Source organism: Fukomys damarensis, unplaced genomic scaffold, assembly GCF_012274545.1.
Source record: "Fukomys damarensis isolate Sample0158 unplaced genomic scaffold, DMR_v1.0_HiC HiC_scaffold_15, whole genome shotgun sequence".
NCBI classification, from domain to species: Eukaryota; Metazoa; Chordata; class Mammalia; order Rodentia; family Bathyergidae; genus Fukomys; species Fukomys damarensis.
The window spans coordinates 19,739,423-19,750,071 of record NW_022900927.1 but is presented as its reverse complement, the minus strand read 5'-3'; the positions used below and the strand labels follow the sequence as shown (position 1 = coordinate 19,750,071).

The window sequence follows — 10,649 nt, the reverse complement described above, 5'->3', positions numbered from 1 at the left end:
TCTAAAATCAAGAACAAGCCAAGGACATCTACTATCATCACACTTGTTCAATATAGTACTAAAACATTAGCTAGAGCAACCAGGCAAGAGAATGAAGTAAAAGGGGTGAATATGGGAACAAAAAAAGTCAAAATATCATTATTTTCAGATGACATGATCCTCTACATAGGAGACCCAAAAAATTCCATCAGAGGACTCTCACAGTTAATAAGCAATTCCCCCGGCTCGCTCACGTGACCCCAGGCTAATCTTGTCCCAGTGACTTCACACGCCGCCGCGGGCACAGTCGTCATGGTTACGCCGCAGCGCCCGGCGCTTCCCCCAGCTTGCTTTGCCCCTCCCTAAGCGGACCCCCTCCTTCCGCGATCGGGCCGCCGCCCCCATCCCGCACCGTGTGACTGCCCGGAAGGGGGGGTGGAGGCGCTGTGGTCGTAACCCGTTCCTCTCCGCTTCCAAAAGCTGACTTAGGCTTCCGGGTGCCATTACCGATGTCCTAGCGGTCCCGCGGCGGGTGCTGTCCTCCCTGAGCGCCCAGGTCCCGCCCGCAGCCCTAGTCCCTGGCCTGGCAGCTGAAAGCCTGGGTGTTAGCTATAGCTCTGAGGGTCCCCAAGGGAAGCCCAGGCTCTGGGCCGAAACACGAGATGGGGAAGCCTTTGAGTCCTCTCTCCAAAGAAAAATTTTCCTTGTGTGTCCACGCCAGGCTTGCCTGTGTTTTGACTGTAATTTGCACTACAATCGACACCTTCGTTCTCTAGCAGCAAATACCAAATTTCAGGGAGTATGTTGGGCTGAACTTGACTTCCGCCTTCTGAACTTCATTTTCTCAAAATTTGAGACCAATGGGGATATCTCTACTTGGACTGTTCCGAGGATTAAGGGAGTTGAAGTGTGCACAGTGCTCGCATGATCCAAAGCAGTCCTGAGGCAGGCAAAGCAGCAGGTCCACTTTATCCAGTGCCTCCCTTTGACGGGAGCTATAGGCAGCCCTGGGTACCCGTTCCGTGCGAAATCACCCTAAAGCAGTGCAGGCTTGACTGGCCACACTCAGCCTCCACACAGAAGCCATGGAGGAAGCACAGGGGGCTGTGACAGCTTAGAGGGTCTGGAGAGAGGACAGACTTCCAGGATGAAGTGAGACTTGGAAGAGGGAAGAAGCCCTTCTATGCAGATAGCCTGAGGGTGAAGGTTACTTAATACCTCCATGTCTTGGGTTTTGCTCTTTAAAGTGGGGCTAACAATGCCCACCGTACAGAGTTGAGAATTCAGTGAGAATACACTTATACCAGAGGTTAACATATAAACCTTTCATAAAAGCTAGCTGGTGACAGCCATGCAGGCATGGTGGACCACACCTGCAATCGCAGCTACTCAAGACACAACAAGGAGAATCAGGTTCAAAGCCGGCCTGGGCAAGACTAAAAGCTTAAAAATTTTTTTAAAGAAATTTAGTGGCTGAGAATGTATCTCAGTGGTGGAGGGCTTCTGGTTTCTTCACTACTGCCGAAAAAAAACAAAACAAAAACCAAAAAAAAGAGGAAAGGCTGTGGTCATTGGGTGCTTTGGCTCCAGAAGCCTGCTGCAGCTTGGTATCAGGCTGTTATGTACGGCGTGGGCACCAGCAGCAGTTGGGTGAGGCTGCGTGGCAAGGTAGGACCAGAGCAGGTCAAGAGCAGTGGGCCACTGAAGAGTCTGACAGGAGAAGGTGCTGGCCAATTAGTTTCTTAAATCCTGAAGAATAGAGGGAGGACTGACTGGAGCTCCTTTGAGAGGCAGATGTCCTGGGCCAAGTGACAACTAATGAGGCTTGAACTAAACATAAGAATGGTGAGACTAGAGCTAAATGTGACAGTGGGCCAGCTTTGGAATCCAGAGGCTCCTTTTAAATATGCAGATCTTAGGTCTACCACACCCACTGAAAGTCTACGAGGAAAAGGCCTGGGAATTTTTAGGGAACGGAAAATACCATTTTCCACAAACCCTTTGCCTCATTTGAGCTTCTCTGCATGTAATCCAAACCCTGTCCTCCACTGGAATGTATGATGATCATTCTCCTGTACTACAAGGTTTTGCAAAAGGATGTACTTGAGGGACAATTAGAGGTATTCTTGTCCTCAGCCATCTCAGAATTTGCTAACCAACTAGATGTGGAGATAGGAGACTAAGATGACTCTTGGTGTCAAGTTCTGGACAAGTCTGGTACACCATGATGCCCTGTGATTTGTTTTCATTTTTTGAGATGCTGGGGATTGAACCCAGGGCCTCCTGCATGATAAGGACTCCACTTTACCGAGCTACACCCCAGTCACTAAACTTGAGTTTGATACATATCCTTGTATCTACCTTGGAGTGTGCCAGTATGTTACCTGTATATAGAAAACTATCTGTACCAGATGCCCAAGGGGAAGTGCAGCTCACAGGATGGTACCTGAGGGCAAAGCTCAAGTGCTGCCTCCAGTTGTTGGGAGCCCAGCATCCAAGCCTGAGCCTCCAGCAGTGCCAAGTCAGTTCTTGCTGCTGACAGCACCTCCCCTTTTCACTCTCACAGGGCCTGCTGCCCAGCACCACACCAAGGCCGAGGCCATGGCCTGCCTCCATGAAACCCGCACACCCTCCCCTTCCTTTGGGGGTTTTGTGTCTACCCTAAGTGAGGCATCCATGCGTAAACTGGACCCAGACACTTCGGACTGCACTCCTGAGAAAGACCTGACACCCACCCAGTGTGTACTTCGGGATGTAGTTCCTCTCGGTGGGCAGGGCGCGGGCGGGCCCAGCCCTTCTCCAGGTGGAGAGCCACCCCCTGAGCCTTTTGCCAACAGTGTTCTACAGCTACATGAGCAGGATACAGGGGGCTCAGGGGGAGCTACTGGGTCACCTGAAAGTCGGGCATCTAGAGTTCGAGCTGATGAGGTACGATTGCAGTGCCAGAGTGGCAGTGGCTTCCTTGAAGGCCTCTTCGGCTGCCTGCGCCCAGTATGGACCATGATTGGCAAAGCCTACTCCACAGAACACAAGCAGCAGCAGGAAGGTAGGCCAAATCCCTGTGGGCACCCTTGGTGGGTCCAGGATCTTAGACGGCCCCATTCCCTCCCCATGGCCCAGCTCTAGTCCCTTCCCATCAGCCCAGCTTCCCAGCTTTCCCCCTCCCCATGCAGGGCAGGAGGACCCTCACACGATGGGCAAGTGCCCAGCCACTCAGCTGCTACATCCCTAAGTCCACCCAGGTACTTCCTGCTCTGTCCTCTAAACCTTGAGTCTTTTCAGCCTAATTTGGCTTTCTCCCCTACTCTTGAGTCATTTCAGCCAAACCCATGCTGTCCTGACCCTGGCCTTGAGTGTCACAAGACCTTGAGTGAAGCTCTTTCTGAGCCTTGTGGCACTGTGCCTCCTGCCTACAGACCTTTGGGAGGTCCCCTTTGAGGAAATCTTGGACCTGCAGTGGGTAGGCTCAGGGGCCCAGGGTGCTGTCTTCCTGGGGCGTTTCCACGGGGAGGAAGTGGCTGTGAAGAAGGTGCGAGACCTCAAGGAGACAGACATCAAGCACCTGCGAAAGCTGAAGCACCCCAACATCATCACATTCAAGTGAGGTCCAGGGCAGGGGCTGGGGAGTTTACAGAGGCCAGGGACTCTCCTCGGCAGTGGGACCTACCCTACCTTTCCCAGAGGGGATCTCCCAGACTGCATGGATGGAACTAGGGCTCCAGGTGCAAATTAGCTCAATATTAAGCTGAGGATTTCATACCGTTGCATGCCCCAGGGGCGTGTGTACCCAGGCACCCTGCTACTGCATCCTCATGGAGTTCTGCGCGCAGGGCCAGCTGTATGAAGTACTGCGGGCTGGCCGCCCTGTCACCCCTTCCTTACTGGTTGACTGGTCCATGGGCATTGCCGGAGGCATGAACTATCTGCACCTGCACAAGATTATCCACCGAGACCTCAAGTCTCCTAAGTGAGTAAGCAAGCAAGCAGGGCAAAACAGATACGCATGCACATGACCTGCCCAAGGCAGTCTGTACCTCCAGACCTGTCCCAAGTCCATGTGCCCATCTCAAAAACTTGCTGGCTGGGGATTTAGCTTGGTGGTTCCACCGCCTGCCTCTCAAGTACAAGGTCCCAAGTTCGATCCCCAGGGGCAGAAAAAAAAAAACTTCCAACCAGTAGTCCTATCTCGGGAGGGCTATGGTGAGCATCTCAACGTTTGGGTGTCCCAAATGATGTTGAAGAGAAAGGCAGAATTACAAGGTTACAGGCGTGTGTGGAGGGGTGTGGACCCCAGCTCACTACACTCTTTACCAGCATGCTAATCACATACGACGACGTGGTGAAGATCTCAGATTTTGGCACTTCCAAGGAGCTGAGTGACAAGAGCACGAAGATGTCCTTTGCAGGGACAGTAGCCTGGATGGCCCCTGAGGTGATCCGCAACGAGCCCGTGTCTGAGAAGGTCGACATCTGGTGAGGGACAGGCTGAGAACTGAAAAGTGGGTGGCCAGCAAAGGGGGAGGAGGTACTTCTCAGGTTTAAACAAGATGGGCTTGTAGCAGCCAGGGCATCTGGAGGGAGCCCCTCTCAAGTGTGTCCCCTCTCATCTACAGGTCTTTTGGTGTGGTGCTATGGGAACTACTGACGGGCGAGATCCCCTACAAAGATGTAGACTCTTCAGCCATCATCTGGGGTGTAGGAAGCAATAGTCTCCATCTACCTGTGCCCTCCAGCTGCCCAGATGGCTTCAAAATCCTGCTTCGCCAATGCTGGTAAGGATGGACTGAAAGATGATGCCTGTACGAAATTGTGAAGCAAATAGTTTTGCTGTGGGATAGCCAGCCCTGAGAACTGAGGCACTCAGGCCCAAAATCCTGAGGAAAAGGGGTCAAAGCTCCCCAATGTGTCTCAACCCAGGATGGCCAGGCATGGTGGCACATGCCTATAAAACCCAGCCCTGGGGCCAGGCGTGGTGGCGCATGCCTGCAATCCCAGCACTCAGGAGGCTGAGGCAGGAGGATCACTATGAGTTCAAGACCAGCCTGGGCTACACAGTGAGTTCCACCAGTCTCAACTACATAGTGAGACCCTGTCTCAAAAAAACACACAAAAAGATTAAGCAATGGGGAGGCAGAGGTGGGAGGACCACTGCAAGTTCAAGGCCAGCCTATAGTAAGACCTTGTTTCAAAAAGAAAAAAGTAGAGCTGGGGATTTGGCTCAGTGCTTCCGCAGCCTGCCTTGCAAGCGTAATGGCCCAAGTTAGATCCCCAGTACCAAAAAAGAAATAATTGTGGTTTAAAAAATAATTTAAAAACTGCCAGACATGGTGGCTCACACCTGTAATCCCAGCACTCACAGGAAGATTATGGCAAATTCGGGGGCAGCCTGAGCCATATAATCAGTTCAGGGTAGGCCTGAACTACAAAGTGAGTTCCTGTCTCAAAAAAAAAAAAAAAAAAAAAAATCCCAGCACTGGGGAGGGTTGAGGCAGGATTGCCCGAGTTCAAGGCCAGCCTAAACTACATAGTGAGACCATGTCAAAAAACAAAACAAACCATGATTTAAGATATGGATTAAGAGAACTACAATGTAGAACCAAGTGAGGTTGGACTGACCATTAATCAGCAGGGGTCATGATAAGACTTACTTGTGCGACCAGGGATTTAGCTCAGTGGCACTGTGCCTGCCTCCCAAGTGCAAGGTCCTGAGTTCAATCCCCAGTACCGCCAAAAAAAAAAAACCTGACTGACTTGAATCTGAATTGAGAGTATGCCAACTTCTGAGCTGAGGGACCCTGGGCACTTGCTATCACCTCTAAACCTGCTTCTTCATTTATAAAATAAGGGTAAAAACATCTGCTACCCAGTTACTATAAAACAATAATACACTGAACTGAACCGAACCACCAAGAAAATGGCATCACCACTGATTATCAGTGGCTCAGCCTCCGACAACTTTGGAATGCAGGAGGGAAAGTTCAAGATTTAATCCTCAAAGTTTTTCTTTCAATAGAATTACTCAGGTTTTATTTTGGCAGAGAAGTTGGAAAATAGGAGTTAAACAGATTTGCTTACTATAGGATGTTGATGTGCTAACAGATTGTGTGACACTTCCGGAGTAGAGCATGGCATTCTTTGGTCACAGAATTCATTCTATGGTGGTGCATGACCATATTTCCAGCACTTGGGAGGCTGAGGCAGGAGGATCACCTTAAGTTAAAGGCCAGCTTGAACTGCAGACACTGTCTTCCAAAAAAATTCACTCTAGGGCTGGGGAATTTAGCTCAGTGGTTCCGGCACCTGCCTCGCAAGTGTAAGGACCCAAGTTTGATCCCTGGTACCACAAAAAAAAAAGGAAAAGGAAATTTCACTGGAGGACTAGATTTTTCTGGACACTTTGTGGAAAGATGATCCAGTTCCTATTTTAATCTCCCCTGAAATTCCTTTCTCCCTCAACCCAACTCCATTCTCTTCAGGAACAGCAAGCCACGAAATCGGCCATCGTTCCGACAAATCCTGCTACACCTGGACATCGCCTCAGCTGATGTACTCTCCACACCCCAGGAGACTTACTTTAAGTCCCAGGTGTGCTGTGGGTAGGATAATGAATACCTAACTTCCCTTTGCAGAAATGATGCACTTTAAGGAGGGAACTGGGAAAAGGGTTGATTAGACACAATAATCCCTAAAGGACTAGGACACCATTTCAGTACCAACTCCTTCCTGTTCCAAAATCTGCAGTGGCGCAGTCATCCTTAAAGCACAGAGATAACCTCCAAACCCTCTGCATTCTCTCCATCCCCAGGCAGAATGGCGGGAAGAGGTAAAGCTGCACTTTGAAAAGATTAAGTCAGAAGGAACGTGTCTACACCGACTAGAAGAGGAGCTGGTGATGCGAAGGAGGGAGGAGCTCAGGTGTGTGCCTGCTTGAGAAGGTGCTTTTACATGCTTGGACTGGACATCATCAGGTCCCAGAGTTGGGACTATCATGCCACCAAATGTAGTCAGTTCACCTATCTCCCCATTTCAGACATGCCTTGGACATTAGGGAACACTATGAACGGAAGCTGGAGAGAGCCAACAACCTGTACATGGAACTGAATGCCCTTATGTTGCAGCTAGAACTCAAGGAGCGGGAGCTACTCAGGTAACTACCTGCCTTATACACTGACCCTACTATCACAAAGTCTTAGTGGAACTGGCCAACCTAAGAGATCCTGTGGATCCCTTCATGGTTACATCCCCCATTGAGAAAGTGCCTGTTTGTAGGCGGGAACAAGCTTTAGAGCGGAGGTGCCCAGGCCTGCTGAAGTCACACCCTTCCCGGAGCCTCCTCCATGGGAACACTATGGAAAAGCTCATCAAGAAGAGAAATGTGCCACAGAAGCTATCACCCCATAGCAAAAGGTAGGACTCAAATTCAGAGACAGGTTTGAGTATGACAGGAGGGATGCTGGAGCCTGCAGATACTGAGGGGAGACTTGTATTGTCCAGTCCAAGTTTAGGGAGTGCTGTGGGTATATAAATTTGTTAATCTCAACCTTCTTTCCCTTCCCTACCAGGCCAGATATCCTCAAGACAGAGTCTTTGCTACCTAAACTAGATGCAGCCCTAAGCGGAGTGGGGCTTCCTGGGTGTCCTAAGGGCCCCCCCTCACCAGGACGGAGTCGCCGTGGCAAGACTCGTCACCGCAAGGCCAGCGCCAAGGGCAGCTGTGGGGACCTGCCTGGGCTTCGTGCAGCTGTGCCACCCCACGAACCTGGAGGACCAGGAAGCCCAGGGGGCCTAGGGATGGGACCCTCAGCTTGGGAGGCCTGCCCTCCAGCCCTCCGTGGGCTTCATCATGACCTTCTGCTCCGCAAGATGTCTTCTTCATCCCCAGACCTCCTGTCAGCAGCACTGGGAGCCAGGGGCCGTGGGGCCACAGGAGCTGGGGATCCTGGCTCACCACCTCCAGCCCAGGGTGATACCCCCCCAAGTGAGGGCTCAGCTCCTGCCTCCACAAGCCCAGATTCACCTGGGGGAGCTAAAGGGGAACCACCTCCACCAGTAGGGCCTGGTGAAGGTGCAGGGCTACTGGGAACTGGAAGGGAAGGGACTTCGGGCCGGGGAGGAAGCCGGGCTGGGTCCCAGCACTTGACCCCAGCTGCGCTGCTGTACAGGGCTGCTGTCACGCGAAGTCAGGTAAAGTATGAAGAGCTTCCTGTAGCTCTTTTTCCTTATTCCCAGGATGCAACCTCATCCTCCACATTACACTCTCAATCTTAAACCATGCCCTCCACCCTCTAACTCAATTCCCTTGTGCATTCTTGGTGACTTCTCACTGTTGACCACACCCCTCTTCTGTCTCCTCCAGAAACGTGGCATTTCCTCAGAAGAGGAAGAAGGAGAGGTGGACAGTGAGGTGGAGCTGACATCAAGCCAGCGGTAGGTGGTGCAGTACAGGTGGTTATGGCATCCTTTTGCCTCCTGGGCTGCAAAGGATAGAACAAGCTATGAATGACCACCTTCTCAAATACTTAGGTGGCCTCAGGGCCTGAATATGCGCCAGTCACTATCTACCTTCAGCTCAGAGAATCCATCAGATGGGGAAGAAGGTACAGCTAGTGAGCCTTCCCCCAGTGGCACGCCTGAAGTGGGCAGTACCAACACTGATGAGCGGCCAGACGAACGGTCTGATGATATGTGCTCCCAGGGCTCAGAAATCCCACTGGACCCACCTGCTTCAGAGGTGGTCCCTGAGCCTGAACCCAGCTCCCTGGCCATCTCACACCACGACCTACTCAGAGGTGAGCAGGTAAGTCACAAGAATAAGTATGAGGAAGAACCAGAAGCAGATGCTGGGCCAGTTGGCGGCTTTTGGGGAGACAGATGCAGAAGTCAGGAAGACCAGATTTGGCCTCTAAGTCACACAGTTTTCTCCCCTTCCAAAAAAGACCAAATATCCACGTGGTAGAATGTGAGGACCACGGTACAGATCACCTGATAAAGGTGCCTGACATGTAACTTGTACAGCAATCATAAAGTACTGCTGCAGAAGGATAGAAAATAAATAGTCTGGTGCCTTAATAGCCTGAGCAATTAAAATCTAGAAGCAAGAAAATCCCTAAGTCATTGGCTATTAAGAGAGATGGCAGTGAGGAGCCCTAAAGGAAATCTTTGCAACACCAAGAGATGCTGAGCCCCACCTCACTGCCTGTCTACTCTTCCTCACAGGGCCCTCCTAATTCTGAGGACTCAGACTGTGACAGCACTGAATTGGACAACTCCAACAGCGTTGATGCCTTGCGGCCCCCAGCCTCCCTCCCTCCATGAAAGCCACTCATTCCTTGTACATAGATAAATATTTATATAAATAATATATATGCGCCACATAATCAAGAGAAAGATGGGGCTGTCCCAGCTTTAAGTCAGACTTGAGGGAGACTGACCCCCTGACCAATTCACCTGATAAAACTCTAGGGACACTGGCAGCTGGAGATTACTGCCCTAGAGCAGTGTTTAAGGGGAAACTGACACCCTCCTCCTGCCTCACCCAATTCCTTATGTTCAGCAACCAACGAGGCTGTAGAAAAGCCAGACTTGTCTAGGCTCTTTACACCCAAACAGTTGGACAGAAGGGAACAAGAGAGGGGAGAGGGAACTACTGAAGACTGCACTTTTGTTTTCCGTTTACTCTGTTTACACATTTTGCACTTGGGAGGAGGGAGTCTAAGGCTGGGTCCTCCCCCCTGAGGTTTCTCAGGTGGCAATGTATCTCATTTCTTTGTTCCTCCATCTCTCTGCCCAAGCCCTGACTTAGGGCCCAGGGTGAGGTTAGGACACTGATAGCATGTAATGGGGCTCAGGCTGAAGAATTGGGGTGCTTTTTAAGTCCCTGCTTTTATCCTGGTGCCGGATTGGGGTGGGGACTCTCATATTGTAACCCCTGTGAAAAATCCTCAAATATAACCACTCCATGCAGGCCCAGCTGTTGAGGGTTTTCTTGGCGAATAAATGGGATATCACACATGGTTAATTTAAGTAGGAGCCTCGGATTCAAGAATTTATGAGGACTTAGGACCAATTACTTTCTGCCTTTTCTCATGTAAATAAATTCTATCAAATTACAACTTCCTAAAGTTCTAAGCATGAATGGAACTGGCTACTTTTCTAAACGATAAAGACAGAAGTGGATCTGAAATATTCTTTTAAAGACCGTACATGGACAGTTATTAACACCAAGAAACTAAAGGTTTTAGTTTAAAATACACAGGCTTGAACAAAGGGACAGACTTCCATATGTATGCAATGAACACCCCTCTCCCAAAGTGCCTGCCTATTCTACAGAGCAATCCTATGCAAGTAATTATAATGCTGTCTTTGGGCGTAAATTTTACAAGGGCCAACCAGTACTAGCTTGTGGGAAAGAAAGATTGAGGGTGAAGAAAAAAACATGAAGTGCTGAAACAAGAAAATCCATATTGGAATAAAGGCTTCTATTCAAAACCTCATGAGGGTCCTATGAGGGATAAGAAGTACAAAAATAATAGCAAGACAACAGGAATAAAACCCACATGGATCACTGTGGCATCCAGTTTCTATTCACAAAGAAAAAGCTCCAGTCCATCTTTTAATTTTTTTGAAAAATTCCTGACATTACAGAACTAAACTGAAATGTATTAATATTC

The 10,649-nt window shown here is 50.0% G+C and overlaps 1 protein-coding gene across 9 annotated transcripts in view; it reads left to right on the top strand.

The window, feature by feature from the left end:
* Map3k12 (mitogen-activated protein kinase kinase kinase 12) overlaps positions 1 to 10,598 on the top strand; it is a 19,819-nt gene extending 9,221 nt beyond the window's left edge. For 4 of the 9 annotated variants that reach the window (XM_010609328.2, XM_010609329.2, XM_010609327.3 and 1 more), the window contains exons 2-14: positions 2,546 to 3,025; positions 3,396 to 3,579; positions 3,755 to 3,946; positions 4,294 to 4,452; positions 4,593 to 4,751; positions 6,456 to 6,564; positions 6,785 to 6,894; positions 7,010 to 7,126; positions 7,249 to 7,386; positions 7,542 to 8,163; positions 8,336 to 8,406; positions 8,503 to 8,776; positions 9,196 to 10,598. In XM_010609328.2, the coding sequence (XP_010607630.1) occupies positions 2,581 to 3,025; positions 3,396 to 3,579; positions 3,755 to 3,946; positions 4,294 to 4,452; positions 4,593 to 4,751; positions 6,456 to 6,564; positions 6,785 to 6,894; positions 7,010 to 7,126; positions 7,249 to 7,386; positions 7,542 to 8,163; positions 8,336 to 8,406; positions 8,503 to 8,776; positions 9,196 to 9,294 (2,679 nt within the window). In that variant the 5' untranslated portion in view covers positions 2,546 to 2,580 and the 3' untranslated portion in view covers positions 9,295 to 10,598. Of the gene's footprint in view, positions 1 to 573; positions 779 to 2,545; positions 3,026 to 3,395; positions 3,580 to 3,754; positions 3,947 to 4,293; positions 4,453 to 4,592; positions 4,752 to 6,455; positions 6,565 to 6,784; positions 6,895 to 7,009; positions 7,127 to 7,248; positions 7,387 to 7,541; positions 8,164 to 8,335; positions 8,407 to 8,502; positions 8,777 to 9,195 lie in introns of those variants that run through there. The other 5 variants (XR_777339.3, XM_010609335.3, XM_010609336.3 and 2 more) reach the window with 5 other exon arrangements.
* Positions 10,599 to 10,649: the final 51 nt, after the last annotated feature.